The sequence below is a fragment of the Amyelois transitella genome, chromosome 25 (genome assembly GCF_032362555.1).
Source record: "Amyelois transitella isolate CPQ chromosome 25, ilAmyTran1.1, whole genome shotgun sequence".
NCBI lineage: Eukaryota > Metazoa > Arthropoda > Insecta > Lepidoptera > Pyralidae > Amyelois > Amyelois transitella.
This window is the reverse complement of record NC_083528.1, coordinates 6,778,039-6,795,660: the sequence shown is the minus strand read 5'-3', so window position 1 is coordinate 6,795,660 and position 17,622 is coordinate 6,778,039. Positions and strand designations below refer to the sequence as shown.

Genomic DNA, 17,622 nt, shown 5'->3' with positions numbered 1-17,622 from the left:
TTTAGAATTGAACAATGTGAACTAGCGACTAGTTACATAATTAACGTTGACTAGAAACATCACATAATGTTCAGAATTTATCCCAACTCATAGGTATTATCATATAACATTTCTGGAAACAAAACATTGAATTTTATCTTATTTTTTAAGAAAGTAGTATTTCTACTAACGTTATACAATATTTTTTGCTACCGTACGTTCATTTTCTCTTTATCAATAAGTTAATCAAATCTAGGTCTATTAAAAATACAGATACAACAAATAATTAATTGCACAAAGTTTAAACTTAACAACCACAAATAATGTGCGTTATTTTACAGTTTTATGTGCGAATTGCAATGAATCAGTTGTAAGTGGTTAAGAACTTATTTATTAAATTATGAACGCTTCTATGTAATAAATTTTTCGATGTTTTAAAAATATCCGACGTTACAATTTTATACATACCTAATATTCTTTTTTAACCTTTATTATTAAGACCCGTGAGCGAACTTGTCGTTGATTTTCCCTAAATTAAACATTCATATTTAGGTAGTTAGTTTTCTTAATAATATCGACTTACTATTTATCTTCAAGACAGTTACAGTGACTTAATTATATTTTTAGATTTTGTTGTATAAAAATATTAAGTTTGGGGAAAAAAATTGATAGTAATGGTAACCCTGAAGATTCCATGAAGGAAAAAGGAAAATGGAGAAGGACAGTGAGTTAATGACGGAGTCAGTCAATAATCTAAATAGATGAATAAACATAAGTTATCCTAATTATCATATTTTATAAAAGGTAACAGGTACCTACAATGGACCCTTTAATGAGGATATTGCTCATAGAAAAAATAGTACTTAATCATAATAATGTGAGAGGCCCACATGTAGGTAAATAATTTTGATACAGTTAAATAACCGATATCATTTGATTATTACAGAAATAAAGTCCATCGCATGTCTGCCGGCAAATGTTAATAGATAATAAACTTAACTAAGTATGTACATTTTAGTTTCCAAAAGTTCTTTTTGGCGCGAACGCAAACGTCATTTTGACAAAGATTGAAAATAACGGTCTAAACTTACGACTGTACTCTAGATTCTTTTGCGTTTTCTTATGAATAAATCTTACCAAATAAGGTCCAACCCTTATCCATATTAACTACCTACAAATACTCAACAATATCGCATTTTATCGATATATTAGGGCAGCTAACTCCGTAACTAAGGTTGAGGCCATGCGGTTGGCTTTTGTGACGTTCAGTAAGTAGTTTATGGAAGATGGGCAAGATGGCGCATTCGAAGAGTTCCGATTCAGAGCTGGCGGTGTACATCTTTCTCTGTTCCACGGATTCTTGGCGTTTGGAGTCGCTGCGGCTGTAGGACGCCGATTTGCGGTCTTCTCGCTTGTTTGGTGAACCTGACAAGATATGAATAATTTTTAAAGTCATACGTGATTTTGCAAAACAAATAGGAATGTGTCTTTTTTTTAATATACCTAAGCATTTTATATTTTTGACCCATCATCAGTACCCATCATTTTATTACAGCCTGCAGTGAACGACGTAGCAACTTCAACCACTATTTTTGGTCATTGGAGCCGGATATCTAATCTACCAACCCCTTAATTGCGTTCGTTTTCAAATACAACATTTTTAAAAAGCATTCATTAGTTGCTTTTGTTTTTACTAATCCTCGCGAGAATTTTATCACCTACCCACCATACTTCTTCATATCTTGTTCAATTATTTATACCTGATTTATGTCTTGACGCTACATTAGGGCTACTTTTATGATGATCCGGCCTCGGTGTGGTTTGATGGGCTTGCGTCAGTCTCGGAGAGTCTCCGACCCCCTTCGCTCTCTTCAGCGGCTCAGCCTCTTGCCTCAGCCGCTTGGCGGGAGAGTCCTGACCTTTGGATACTCTGATAGTGTCAGGGTCAGGCCGCCAGTTCGGTTCGTGAGGTTCTTGAATAGGCTTCCGTATGTCTTCGTGTCTTCGAGTTTTGGTGTCTGGTTTTTCTGTTTTGTCTTCTTGGTAGGGTTTTACCTGGAACAAAATTTTTATAGATAAGTACCTATATACTTGGTTATTCATTTAGTACTTTTCTTGTTAGGCGATTGTAAATCTTTGCCTTATTCCTCAACAGCACAAAATGTTAAAAACGTAGATAAGCTTACTTCTAGAATATTATTGAAGCTACAACCACCGAACCATAAACTGGCAATCTTCATTAGTACAGAGAAGTGACTAAAGCGTGATGTAGGAAGTGAAGAAATTATAATAATGAAACGTACTTGAGCAGAAGACTGTCTTCTCTTAGCTTGAGACTGATGTGGAGGGGTACTGACAGGCTGCGGGAACTCTGACCCTCGACGCTGTGATAGAAAAGCCATTAATTACCCTATTGTTATCATTGATAGTTTGATCATTATATTGTTACTGAAACGTGTAAAGAGATCTCTCATCTTAATGCATTTTCAGAGCTGCTTAGCATCAAATATTGGACGCCTAAAGTCCTTTTGTAACATTACACAAAAAACACATCATATGATGTGGAAGGTTATTTCTACATACATACATATGGTCACGTCTATATCCCTTGCGGAGTAGACAGAGCCAACAGTCCAGAAAAGCCTGGCCACGTTCAACTATTTGGCTTAATTATAGAATTGAGATACAAATAGTGACAGGTTGCTAACCCATCGCCTAAAAATAATCCCAAGTTTGAAAGCCTATCCCTTAGTCGCCTTTTTTTAGGTTCCTTCTATCTCAAACATTTGAAGTTTTCTGAATAAAATCAAAGTCTCTAACGATAAAAACTGTTATTACCGTTGACTCGAAAAATTGTTAGCTCTGGCAAAGCTTTTACGATCGGCTCATTACACAAACCCATGTATTATAAATTTTTTAAGCGTGCAGACTTACTTTAGCTAATCTATCCGTCATTCTGAGGGTTTCTGCTTCCCGATAACCTTCTGGAGTTCCACCTCTTGTGCCAGCTGTAACAATAATGAGATTATGTTTTTTATTGTAGACAATGTGCATTCGTCCATGATTTAGATTTAAGAGATCTATATTTGTATATTGACGGCGATGAAAATGCTGCAGTGTAGTTTGTTCCGCCGCACACATGCGCTTTGGAAGCGGTAGTAGTTATAATTAGATTTAAGTGATGTGACGTCATAAGTGATACCTTGTATACAATTTTGAAAATAAATCTATTCTATTCTATTAATATAAAAAAATACATTGCGAATGTTTAAAATCAGCTATCTTCAATTACCATAATTTATTTATTATTTATTTGCCGTGTGGTTCCCGGCACCAATAGAAAAAAAGAATAGGACCACTCCATCTCTTTCCCATGGATGTCGTAAAAGGCGACTAAGGGGTAGGCTTATAAACTTGGGATTCTTCTTTTAGGCGATGGGCTAGCAACCTGTCACTATATTTGAATCTCAATTCTATCTTAAAGCCAAACAGCTGAACGTGGCCTATTAGTCTTTACAAGACTGTTGGCTCTGTCTACCCCGCAAGGGATATAGACGTGATTATATGTATGTACCATAATTAATGGAGGCATTAGAGGCTCTTCTTTCTACTGTCATTGCGTCAGGGTCTCGGTGGTGGTGGGGAGATGACTGCTGCCGACTCTTCTCCGATACACTTCTCTGCATCGGAGAATGATGATGACCTGAAAGTGATTAAAATACTCGTGACAGTGATGGTAAAATAGACTCTGTAAGTTGGTTTCGAATTTATTTATTTACTCATATTTGGAAGAACAAAAACCGTTTACATAAAATAGCGCCACGTATGTACTTAAAACAAATGGTCAATTACAGGTTCCTGATCGATACAAAACACTAATACAATAAAAAACAAAGTAACAAAACTAATTTAAAGTTTTTTATGAATGTATTGTAACGACTGAAGTCTCGAGATACTGAACCGTTGTTCATCAAATTGAATTCGCAAAACAGCATTTTGTTGCCATATCGTCGACCTATGTTTCGATTGAACAATACCTTACCGTGTATGGTATGTATCACACACATACACACGTGGTCACGTTTATATCCCTTGCGAGGTAGACAGAGCCAACAGTCTTGAAAATACTGAATGGCCACGTTCAGCTATTTGGCTTAATGCTAGAATTGAGATTCAAATAGTGACAGGTTGCTAGCCCATCGCCTAAAAAAGAAACCCAAGTTTGTAAGCCTATTCCCTAGTCACCTTTTACGACATCCCTGGGAAAGAGATGGAGTGGTCCTATTCTTTTTTATATTGGTGCCGGGAACCACACGGCAGGGTATGTATCCTTTTAATTATTAAAGCATATCATTTTTATGATGATTAGTATGACCAGTGTGACATAACTTATAGGACACATAACTAATGTGACATAACATAATGACCCTTCCAAAATGATTGCTAATGGACATTTAAGTTACTTACCATCATGCGGAGAGCTTGCATGTTTTGTTGTGGCTGGAACAAGAAAACGCACAGTTAATATGGTTATCTTATCTGTCGCTTGTGCCGTGTGGTTCCCGGCACCAATACAAAAAAAAGAATGGGACTACTCCATCTCTTTCCCATGGATGTCGTAAAAGGCGACTAAGGGATAGGCTTACAAACTTGGGATTCTTTTTTAGGCGACGGGTTAGCAACCTGTCACTATTTGAATCTCAATTCTATCATTAAGCCAAATAGCTGAACGTGGCCATTCAGTCTTTTCAGAACTGATGGTTCTGTCTACCCCGCAAGGGATATAGACGTGACCATATGTATGTAGGTATTTTATGTTTCCAGTAGTAGGATTTAAATTTTACCTGGAGGCGATTTCTGACACGTGTATTGGAATGTGTTCGTGTCCCATAAGTCACTTTGCACAACAATAAACTCCTTCTTTCTTTTTTCAGAGTCTCTTCTTTGACCTGTAATAATAAATTTATGATATAAGTAGAATTGAAGATATCTAAATGCTTTGATTAAACTTAAATGATCTTTATTTACAACAAATAACAAATTACCTTGAACTTTTTCAACATGAAGAATAGATATTACCAAGACGAATATTTATGAGTTATTTATAACTATTCCCAGTAAAAATACATTCGAGTGTTAGTTTTATACATGTCTACTTACAAGACTTTCTTCTTTCTATTGATGAATAATCTTGATCGATGTCTAAAATATCTTCTATTTCTTGCTTAGTCTTAGTAACTGGCGGGGGAGGGTCTCTTTCTTGACCTGAAACAGAAGAAACGCTAACATTACCTAAATACTTTAACGGTGTTACCTTAGACCCAAAATCCCATTACCTTACTGCCACTCAAATGTAAAACCAAAACAAAGCCTTGTTTTATATTTTCCCAAAAAAGTTTTTTTCGATTTGTGACTTGGCAAAACATCTACTCATTTTCCAACCAGCAGTTACATTCTTACTATATCGTTTTATATTGAAAAGGAATATATTTCGTGACTCCCACTATAAAATACTATGGTGCCGTGCTACAAAACACCCTGCCGTGTGGTTCCCGGCAGCAATAGAAAAAAGAATAGAACCACTCCATCTCTTTCCAATGGATGTCGTTAAAGGCGACTAAGGGACTTATAAACTTACGATTCTTCTTTTAGGCGACGGGCTAGCGACCTGTCACTTTATATGAATCTCAATTTTATCAGTAAACTAAACGTGGCCTATCAGTATTTTCAAGACTGTTGGCTTTGTCTACCTCGAAGGACATATCGAAATGATAATAAGTATGTATGTATGTGTGGTGACATCTCTACGCCACTCGTCACAACATCAAATTACACAACAACTGTCAATCATCGCGAAGAAATTGACGCGCTCAACCAATAGCAGCGAAGAAACTAAATCGCGATTTCAAAGATTTCACGGATTGGAGCTATATATACAACCTCCGAATCAACATCGTCTGTCGCGCGGTTCCCCAGGCGTCACACCAGCCTGGCGGAAGATCTTCCCTTTGGTGGCGGTCGAGCCGAATCATCGCTCCCGCTACATATGTGTATCAAAACATTGCTCAAAACTTCAACAGCTCATCAAACTGTTTACTTACCTATGACTTTCCTCTCCATCCCAGGCGGGGGTTCCACGTCATCCTGGTCTATCGACACGTGCATCAGCTCAGTCAGCAACACCCCCTGACTCACGCTGGACATCCGGCGGTGGCCCCTTGCTCCCGTTTTGTGCTCCTTGTGTTCACGAGACGGTGTCGTCTTAGTGGAAATGGAATCTGAGGTCTTGACAGTCTTCTTTTGGAATTCTGGCGTCTGTGAGCGTTGTTTAATGTAGTTATTAAAATATGTGGCTGTGTGCCGTGTGGTTCCCGGTACCAATACAAAAAAGAATACAAAATATAATACACTCTATCTCTTTCCCATGGATGTCGTAAAAGGCGACTAAGGGATAGGCTTACAAACTTGGGATTCTTTTTTTAGGCGATTGGCTAGCAACCTGTCACTATTTGAATTTCAATTCTATCATTAAGCCAAATAGCTGAACGTGGCCATTCAGTCTTTCCAAGACTGTTAGCTCTGTCTACCCCGCAAGGGATATAGACGTGACCATATGTATGTAGGTATGTAAAATATGTGGATGTTTTGACAACATCTACTTACTTTTATTGACTTGAACGGAGGTCACTGTTGTATAATATTACTAAGATTTTAACGGAGAATTTTCAAAGTTAATTTTTAACATTATAAATCAACTAGCTGTGCCCGCGACTTCGTCCGCGTGGAAAAGTAATTTTGGGCATCATTGAAGCCCTCAAGGATAAAGAATTTTCCCCGTTTTTTTTTTTCACATTTTCCATTATTTCTTCGCTCCTTATAGTTGCAGCGTGATGTTACATATATAGCCTAAAGCCTTCCTCGATAAATGGTCTATTCAACGCAAAAATAATTTTTCAATTCGAACCAGTAGTTCCTGAAATTAGCGCGTTCAAACAAACAAACTCTTCAGATTTATAATATGTATTAGTATAGATTTACTATACCTTATTTACTTTAGGCGGTGTTGCTTTAGTATACATAGATTCTTGTACTTTTGAAGGTATGGGTTTAATAGTCATGTCACTTTGTTTCAATGCAGGCGTAGTCTTGGCATCGGCTTTGGCAGACTCAGAAATTTTAGCCGATGGTTTCATTGTTGGCTCTGAAGGTTCCTATAAAGTTAAGATTTTATTATTACCTACTCTTTAAGTTTTGTTATATGTTTTCTGTGACATCTGAGGTCTCGGGATCGAATCCCGGTCAGGGCATGATAAGAAAAGAACTTTCGGATTGGCCTGGGTCTTGGATGTTTAATTATATAAGTATTTGTTATAAAATATAGTATCGTTGAGTTAGTATCTCGTAACCAAGTCTCGAACTTACTTCGAGACTAACTCAATACGTGTAATTTGTCCCGTATATATTTATATTTATTATATCTATTATATGTATCATTTTCGATTGAACTTGATGTAACTTAATCGTTTTAAGATTATATCATCTTTACTTATATCATAAGCAATTTTCTATCCCCAATACCGACCTCTGCGGACCATCCATAAGGAAGTTTGGCCAGTTGGTCCTTTTCAGGCACAGCTTTAGAAGACGGTGGACTGGTGTAGTCCAGATGGTTCTTGAAGGAAACATTTTTCGTCTGCTCCTTCTTCGATTCCTTGGGAACTTCTTTGAGAGGTTCCGGCGGCGCTGATGGCTTTATTCTGAAAAACGTTCGTTTCTCTTTTGGAGATTCTTTTATTTCTTGCTACAATCTACGTCCTAATTAATACTACTCGTTGTAGATTTTCATTATTCATATGCATGCTTTTTGAACTTCGTCTCTTATTTTGTTTTGACCAAAGTGACACATTTTTTATAATAATGACTGCGTTTAACCTCTTTAAAAATTAAGGACGTCCTGGTTAAGGGTCAGGTCAAAAGTACCCGAAACCGCTGAGCTTGCATGAAGAGAGTTATGAATGTGGATGAAGCGAAGGAAGTATGTAGAGATCGTGGCAAGTGGAAAGAGGTAGTCTCTGCCTACCCCTCCGGGAAAGAGGTGTGATTTTATGTATGTATGTTGTATGTATGTTTGACCTCTTTCTGCCTGGTGGTAACTAAGATAAGGACTAATCTGGTGCACGCAAGTTCTACAGTTCGAACTGAAGTTAATTTTACTTACATTTCACTGGCTTGCTGATTCTGAAGGTTGATATATTCCGCTTCTGCACCGGCTGATGCGCTGAGACTACACACCGATGTTATGTCGCTAGTCTCTGTTTATAATAAAATCCTAATATTAATATAGGTAGTTTGTACTAGCTTTTGCCGTGACTTCGTTTCTGGAATAGTTATTTTGGGCATCATTGAAGCCCTCAAGGATGAATAATTTTCCCCGATTTATTTCACATTCTCTATTATTTCTTCGCTCATAATAGTTGCAGTGTGATGTTATATAGCCTAAAGCCATTCTCGATAAACGGTCTATTCAACACAAAAAGAATTTTCCGCAGCAGTAGTTCCTGAGATTAGCGCGATCAAACAAACAAACTTTTCAGCTTTACAATATTAGTATAGATTAACAAGATAAGGGATCTTAAGAAGAATATCTTCTTTCCACAAGATATGTTCATGTTATACAAGCTTCCGATTGATAAGAGAGGTATCAATTTATGTTCATTGGAAAGAAGCGCTTCCATAAATCGTATAGGACTTACATCCGTTCATTTTCGAATAATTATTAGTAGTAGTAATTATTTACCAGGATGGCTGATGTTTTCTCTAGGAACCGGCAATCTGGTCCGTTGCATGGCAGGAGATTTGGAGTCTCGCGTCGAGGATTCTGAACCAGCGTCACTTCCCAACTTGCTCAGAAGCATCTAGAATTCAGGAAAATTTCGTCATTACCCTCAGTCTTTTATTTTCATTAACTGTTGTCGGTAGTCTTTAGATTGATTTTGTTTTTTTCATGTGATCATATAAAAAATACGCTGGCAGTGGATCTACATACTATATATTTTTTCTGGTATTCCCCTAAAAACCCAATTTACTGATGATAATAGTGGAAAACTAACCTTAGTTCTCCTTTTACCTGTATCTCATTCTCTTTGGCTTGAAGCGTCCTTCTGTATCTGGTATTGTATTGTCGTAGTTCTTTAAGCCGCCTTTCAAGTTCTGGCCCTGGTGACCGACATTCATGAGTTGAGGCCGGCCGGAGGGTAGCACGGATCCTGGTCGGTGCTGAGCCAGGTTGACCATTACGGCGAAGTTCTAGAAGCTGGAAATGATTCATTGTGAGTGCCTATAGTTGACCACAATTGAAAATGAAAGACTGACTTAATACTGAAGTTAACCAAGGAAATATGTTTTTGTGAATTATTAGCAACAATTGGTAACAAAAATAAGTAAATAATTTTATTTCGTATTGAATAACCAGATATTAATAGTTTATTATTGGTTGTTACCTTAGGCACAAAAACGAGACATAACGTAGCTGTAGTACAGAATATAATAAATATAGCAATCAGGACAAAAAGCGCATCTTTGTGATCAGACAGGACCTGAAACAGATTATTTCACAAGGATTTGTAGGTTACTTTTAGGTTTTATTGTAAAAACTGGTATCTAGATTCATAGCAAGGTTTTTGTCAGTTACCAATGCAATAGCGGCTCCCATGATACACATGATAAGGACGTTGTAAACTGATAGGCCAATGTGTTTTGAGTCATTTAGGGCTGGTATTGATACGTGTCTTGTCTCCCAGGCGAGGAAAGCTCCGAAAACCTTAAAATGATATGATATGGATGACATTATTATTTTAGTAGCGTAGGTGCTGGTCCCGTTCACAGAAAATATTAAGTGAATGGACTCATTATAAGATAACCATGAATTTTTGTCTACTTTATTTTTGTGACATATTCATATAAAAATGAAATCAATATCTAAGTTTATATAGGTAGATATAATAATCGTCTAGGTAAAATATACTATGGATAATACTCACCAAGAGTAGGCCTTTGTAGGCGTAAATAATACCAATAAATATAGTCATTCTTTCCGACTGACAATATTCGTTTTCTTGCACTATAACTATATCTTCACTCGAAGGGTGTGGCTGTAACGCAAAATGATTTATAATTTTTAAGATTTTTGCTACACCAATAAATTATTCATAGCAGATATGGTATTGATTTACTTACGTAAGGTTCCATTTGCTTTGTGGCTCTGTAGAATGGGTCTGATATTTGCCACGTTGTCATTATGGCTAAATCTACACATAGTAGGACCCCAACAACCATGAATAGCTGGTAATCTTTGATCACCTGTGAAAAATTAAAAAAATATATAGGTACGGGACAGATTACACAGACAACCTTTACAGGTAAACCTGTCATATATTGGATCGATCATGGTTACACATTCAGTTGCCTGAATGAGCAGGTTTCCTCACGATGTTTTCCCTCACCGTATCATCAGCATCAGTTAAACTAATGTAAATAAATTAGAAAATAGTCATTGGTTCATAGCCGAGGATTCGAACCTGTGCATTTGACACCTTACCGACTCGACCACCGCCGCTCCTCCTTTTTGCACTGAAATGTTTTATATTAAAACGAAGCTTTGTTTTCCGGACAAAATGCCACGATGACGTTTTCGAACAGTTTAAGTGAAACTTGATAAAGCTGTCTGCAAAGAAATCTTATTTACCTTCTTATTTAATTTGACATCTGTAAAGATGGAATGAACTCGCCAGGTTTTTGAGAACATGGCTCCAAAGGCCAAGCTGAATCCAGCCATCAGCAACCACGCTCTGGCAGTACAAATATACGGGAAGGCAGCTGTGAAAATAATAGTAAAAAAAATAATTATTATAATTTAAATTACAATAGTAGTAAAAAAAATTGTTAAATAAATGAGAAAAATATAGTTTTCGTATAAATATTATGTACAGGTTGTTTTTAAAAATTTATTTCATCAACACAAGACTGTGCTTATTATATATGTAATTATTTTTAAAGTATTTTTTTACAACACGTGATAAAAATCATGCTTGTCAATACACGTTAGCCAAATATATTTTGGATTTATTGATGCCTTTAGAAATAATGCAAAGTAATTTCGAAGAAAACAAGGCTAGAAAAAAATCTCATTCATGAATGATGCAAATGAAGAAAGAAAGAAGAAAGCACAAGATTTGGAAGCACTGTTGACATGATAAAGCTGTAATAATAAAAATCGTCACATACCACCAACCGACAAAAGCTTCGCAGTTGAAGCTAAAGGAAAACAAACCAAAACTTGGAAACATGCTGTCGACTCCTGTGACCTAGAAAATGACCTAGGTCTTTCTCAGAATCAAACAACTATTCTAAAAGACGGGGGGGTTGAAGTTCCCAAATTTGGTTGAGGGGGTCCACATTGCCCAGGGTTAAAGCTCAAGCTTTGAGGGGTGGGATCAAGCTCTTTTACCTCCATGTGGCGTTTCCTGAGAAAGACCTAAGAATCAATGAATTTGATGAGATCAAATGACGATACAGCGTGACTGATGATGTGCTAGCGTCATGCCAATTGATGTGCTAAAATCTATTTAAGATTTTGTTTAGTCATAATTTAGTCGCGGCATTTGATGAAATTAATGAAAGTCACAAGAAAATGTGATGATTTGCGATGAGGTTACCTTTGATCCGTAAAAAGATAGAGAAAACACAAATATATTGATGACATTGCGATAAAGAACCAACACATAATAAATTCATAATAAAAGAAGGAGAAGAACATACCTATGCTGCTAAGGCTGGAGTCTAGACCGAGGAAAATAACACTCAAGTAAGTGAGCATACAGCCCACGATGATCAGGTTATTCAAATGTGGTGACGACATTTTTATATACCTTAAAAATAAGCCATTTTTAATATGAGTTCAACATTCAGAAATATATGTTGAATAGTGATTAATCTACTATATATATATATACCTTTGGTTTCTGTAATGTATGTTCATCGCTAAGAAGCCCGTGGCTAGCAGGATGCCAAGAACTGAACAAGATACTAGCACTGAGTAGATCGTGATGTTAACTTGCGTATGCTCAATGAGTCTCAGTGTGCGATCTTTTGGCGGATTCCTGAAAATAATTTTAATAGTCATATTCATGAAATTTTATAGCAGTAACAGATTAAAAGTAATGAACAATTCTTACTTTCCAATCCATTTAAATGGTTCCCAACTGACAAGGTCTAGGTGATCTCTTTCCGCGCAGTATTCGCCCACTTTCACTTCTCCTACTTCATCTCCCTGGAACTGCTTGAGTAGGATCGATGCTTTACGCTCGTTGTCGTAGAAACGTACTGGACCCTACAATTACGGGACGACACTTAGCCTTACATCATGTTCTCAAGTACTCCGGAACCACTTTTTCGCGTGGATTGCGTGGAAACTTTAATTTAGTGCATCACCCATCATCCCTGTTGGGTTAATTACTTTGGAAATTACTCTAAACTAAGTTAAGAGTCGTTTCCAAAGCAACAGGGCAGAAGATGTGTTGCATTTCAGAAGCCATCCCATTGAGGATGCAACCCAAATAAATGCTAAGAGCATGTAAAATTAATCCTAAACCTAACAAACAGTTTTTTAACTCACCGTTACTCCTTCAAAGGTAACATTGCTCAGTGCATCTAGGAACAGTTGTTCCCATTCTTTGTCTCTATAACGGAAATCCTGCACTGTTTTCTCCTTGTGTTTCAATTTCACCCGTTGAGCAACCGTTTGTATAGCTAAGGCCATTGCCCAAATACCTAAAACAGATTTAAATTTTAAAACAAAACTTCCTATCATAAACTATGTAAGTAAAAATGGATGGATTTCTTCCATGAAAATAGAAGGAGCTGACTTCGGAGAGTAAATACGTATTTCATGAATTGTTAAAAAATGTTTAACTTAATGTATAAGACCCACCATCATATGTATATCCATGAAATCTTGAGTATTCCGTGCCTCTTCTTCGATCATATTCAACTTGGTAATCTTTTGCGGACTGAAAAGAAACAAATTTGCATGATGAAGCTTATAACAATGTTCTATTATGTTAATTTCATAAATTTCAAATCCACTTACAATTCCTGATACAGTAGTTTCACCAGTTGTGGAAAGTGGTAGTAAATCAGTCAGAATTGTGGTATCGAGGGCCGTGGTGAGGTCTCGTTTGGAGCACGGGGCGCGGCGCAACCACCATTTGTTGCTGTACGTCCCCAGAAGAAGCCAGGTGTAAGCTCTTCCGTACATCTCCAATCTAGAATTAATGATTACAGGTATCAAATTTTCATTGTCTGATCTATCTCACAGTTTTTGCTTTTTAGCTTACATAAAATTGCTGTATTATGTTTAGTTGCTTGTTTTTTTTTGCAGAGGATCTCCACTAAACGATTTTTATTTTCAGTAAGAAGTTCCACGTACACATATGTTACCTATCAAGTCCTGCTACTTAACCGAAGTGAAAAAAATAACTTACTTGTAAGCTTCGCAGAAGATCTTCATAGCCCAGGTCTCATTGAAGTTACCCAGGATGATCCTGACGTCCTTCTCCTTCAGCTTGGAGAGAGCGGTCCTAACTTCTGTCGCAAAGCTCTGGGTCTCTTCTATTAGGAACCCATTGGAGTCCAAATCAGCCAGGAGCCGGTTGTGCGCCTACCAAATATTAATTAATATTTATCAGTCAGATTTCCATACTTCGACAAAATTTAAGTTTGTATAAACGTATTGTTTTTTTTCTTTATAACCTACGGATCCCCAATAACTATGGCAATTTTATACACATCCACGTGTATGGCATTAGTATTTTGACATTCCTATGTACAGCATCCGAGTTCAGGTATTCACGCAAAAATGATATCCATTAAGAGGCGCGACTAAGAGGCTGACGCGTGTTCTGTAAACCGTGTTCTTACCAAGGCATATCTTGGTTCGTTCTGGTAGATGGTGCCGACCCTGGTCCAGTTGAAGTGCTGCAGTAACCTAATCCTGGGCACATTGAAGGCATTCTCTGAAGGCACGATTCGGAAGAAGTTCGGGAACGCTTCCTTGGTGAACATCGGGTGGGTGTCTGCGTATGAAAGCTGGAAAGGAAGAAAGTAATAGGTAATAATTTAATAAAACAGTCTTAAAAAATTAAAGTTGATTTAATTAAGCGTAGCACTAAAGTTTTTATTGATCATCAAGTGAGGTTACTTCATTCATTTCGCGTTAATCTCGAATTTTTCTTGTCAAGTTACAAGAAATGATCCCAATTTAATCCTAAACCTGGCAACAGAATAACTCGGATTGCATCATGGTCATCAAATTACGTTTACTGTCGTAATTCCTATTGATTCCTTTAAAGCCTGTGATAAAGTTGTCGCAATTTTATATGATTTCATAGCTGGAAGTATTCGCATACCTGCGTCAGATGCCAGTGTTTGGAAGCCTTGGCTATAGGATCCGTGACGTGAGTGCAAGCTGCTCCAAACAGCATCAGCTTGTGAGGGCCACTGTGCATCATATCGAAGAAAGACTTCACGCCAACAGCTGCATTGCACTGTAAAATGATAATGTTTATGTTTGTTCTAACAGGAAAGAGAATAATTCAATCCTATTATATATTTATGTACAACAAGGAAGTAGGAAAAAAAAATCTTAAAATAATGAGAAATTCAGTACAAGGGCACTACTTATTTTTAGAGAAATTTCTAATGTTCCTTTGGGGGTTGTATCTAGATTAGAGCGAGACTCAAAAGCAATTAAAGTTAAGTATTTCATCTAAATCAAGACTGGTGGGTATCTGAAAGTTATACGAGTGCTCAAACTGTGCAAAATATTGGAGCATTGAAACTTTAAGAGCAGCATGAAATGATACTTTGGTTTGAGCTCATCCTGACCTGAATTACCCTCTTGAAAAAGAAGTACGGGGTGTGTCTTTTGATCATGACGTTGGATTAGATAAGACAAGTTTTACCTTCAACTTCAACCTTTGCAGGGGAATCTAACTAACATTTGAATGATCTCTACTTGCATCATGTGTAGGATTTCTCACGATGTTTTCCGTGACCATAGGAGCATCGGTTCTCTTTAAACTAACGATAAACATGTTTGTGTCATGGGTTCCCGGCACCAATACAAAAAAGAATAGGACCACCCCATCTCTTTCCCGTGGATGTCGTAAAAGGCGACTAAGGGATAGGCTAACAAACTTGAGATTCTTTTTTTAGGCGATGAGCTAGCAACCTGTCACTATTCGAATCTCAATGCTATCTTAAAGCCAAATAGCTGAACGTGGCCTATCAGTCCGCTCAGGACTGTTGGCTCTGTCTACCCCGTAAGGGACATAGACGTGATTGTATGTATGTATGTTTGTGTCTGACCTCAGTATCGTTCCACCACATGTGCAGCCGGTAGTTCCTCAGCACGGAGTCGTGCTCGTTGACGTGGTCCAGCGCCAGCTTCACGCTCGGCATCACGCCTCGACCTACAGCAGTGTTTACAAGCCATTGGTACCTTGATACAGTGCTAAGCATATTCTCGCCTCGCTGGGATTGGATGGTACCAAAAGCTGTGCTTTTTCAATTTAATTAAAGGTGTAACCACACATGCAGCTTTTTTTATTCAATATTGGATTAGGTATTCGTTTTCCAACTCACCTGATGGAGAGTGACGATGAGGAAGAATATGTAACATGCCTATCCAAGGAATATCTATTTATTCTAATAATGAATGTGCGCGGATTGCCTGAATTTCCTCGGGACGTATTTCCTTACTTTTCAATGCGTATCGCTCACAATAGAATCGGTTAGCTATCAAACTAATGGACATACTTAGAAAAAAGTCATTGGTACCGTGGGTTGAGGATATAGCTGAGCCCATTCACCTTGACTGGTGGTGGTCCAATGTATATAAAAAATAAAATCTAAATTTTTTGTTCATTATTATAGGATACTTCATATCGCTTAATAATAGTCAAATCTTTTGATTTCACAACATTGGTTGGCGTCAAATAAATTACTTAAACCTAAGTTTACTGCCGCTTCCAAGGCGTCAGTGCAGAAGAAGCGGTAACGGATTTTAGGAAATATATCAGATATACTTACTTTTAATATTAAACCGAACCCTTAGCTCTTATGAAATACCTATCACGAGTTTAGAGAACGCGGTTGACAAAGGGTCATCGAAACACCACTTATCGGTTCGCGATGTTAAGCCGACAATCTATCATAACAAGAGCATAACTTGTTGCATGTCATTCAATATAAGTTATAGCGGAGATTTCGTTAAAGACTGTGCATAATTATCTATACTAATATTATAAAGCTGGAGAATTTGTTTGTTTATTTGTTTGAACGCACTAATCTCAGGAACTTCTGGTTTGGATTGAAAAATTCTTTTTGCGTTGAATAGACCATTTATCGAGGAACGCTTTAGGCTATAACATCACGCTGCAATTATAAGGAGCAAAGAAATAATGGAAAATGTGAAAAAAACTGGGTAAATTATTCATCCGTGAAGGCTTCAATAATGCCCATAATAACAATTTACGCTGACGAAGTTGCGGGCTCAGCTGGTATAAAATAAACGTTTTTTTACTCGTACCTACGCTTAGAAATCGTTAATGTCTTTTTTCAAAAAGAAAAAAGTCTATGCTTTCGTCAATAAATCTCAGTCAAAATTCTAATTGACACAACCTAAGTACGCCTACGAGCGTGTAGATATCAAATAATTCATACCCAATTCGCATTAAAACTTTGCGCGTCCCTGAAATCTGATTAAGGTTCTCTTCTCATAACTTAAGTAACATGTAGGCTTCATCTAGGCTGTTAATATGATTTATATATCTCTCAGTTTCATCTTCATCAAACTTTTCGTACGAACAGTGTCTTTATTGATTTAGTAACTTAAGACAAGTTAGCTAGTTGTTAAACTAAGTAACGTGGTTGCTATGTCTTGAGTAAAAAAGGAATAGAATTTATTAAGTTCCTTACCTTACCATTACCATATGTATGTATGTATGTATAAAGTAAAAGATGTACCTAGGTGGCAAGTGAAAAGATGTCTCTGCCCACCCCACCGGGAAAGGTACATGATTTTATATAAGTGTCGTGTAATACCAATATAAATGACTAGAGGCCGCCCGCGACTTCGTCCGCATGGAAACCCTATCAATCCCGCGGGAACTCTGGGATAAAAAGTAGCCTATGTGTTATTCTGGGTCTTCAGCTACCTACATACCAAATTTCATGGTAATCGGTTCAGTAGTTTTTGCGTGAAAGAGTAACAAACATCCATACATCCATACAAACTTTCGCCTTTATAATAGTAGTAGGATATAGGTACAGCTAATACCTCCAAAGAGATGAGAATGCAAGTCTTTTTATAATCTTATCACTGTAATAGATTCTGGATGAGCGAGTCACGTGACAAATGAAAATTTCTCTAATACCAGTGTTTGAGTTCTCCACGCCCTTGCCGAAGGGAAAAAACCCAGCTATGTAGACATCAGTTCTTCGGTTGAGGATGGCGTCCAGGTTCGGCTTCTGGGGCACGGCCTGGCTGACACCGGCCAGGGTTAGGAGGAAGATCGGCAGCAT

General features: G+C 37.3%; 1 protein-coding gene across 1 annotated transcript; it reads right to left on the bottom strand.

Annotated features, from left to right (window-relative positions):
• LOC106136509 (gamma-aminobutyric acid type B receptor subunit 2) lies at positions 1–17,622 on the bottom strand. The gene is made up of 30 exons (XM_060951459.1): positions 17,475–17,622; positions 15,406–15,509; positions 14,445–14,582; positions 13,957–14,124; positions 13,521–13,696; positions 13,127–13,301; positions 12,968–13,046; positions 12,653–12,807; positions 12,213–12,367; positions 11,991–12,137; positions 11,797–11,906; positions 10,724–10,854; positions 10,216–10,338; positions 10,020–10,130; positions 9,671–9,799; positions 9,480–9,575; positions 9,107–9,292; positions 8,777–8,894; positions 8,198–8,291; positions 7,562–7,736; positions 7,023–7,190; positions 6,081–6,294; positions 5,140–5,244; positions 4,824–4,928; positions 4,447–4,479; positions 3,554–3,682; positions 2,914–2,987; positions 2,283–2,363; positions 1,740–2,034; positions 1–1,404 (listed from the first exon to the last, which is right to left on the bottom strand). Exons 1-30 carry the CDS (start codon positions 17,620–17,622, stop codon positions 1,151–1,153), a joined length of 4,176 nt encoding a protein of 1,391 aa, XP_060807442.1. The 3' UTR covers positions 1–1,150.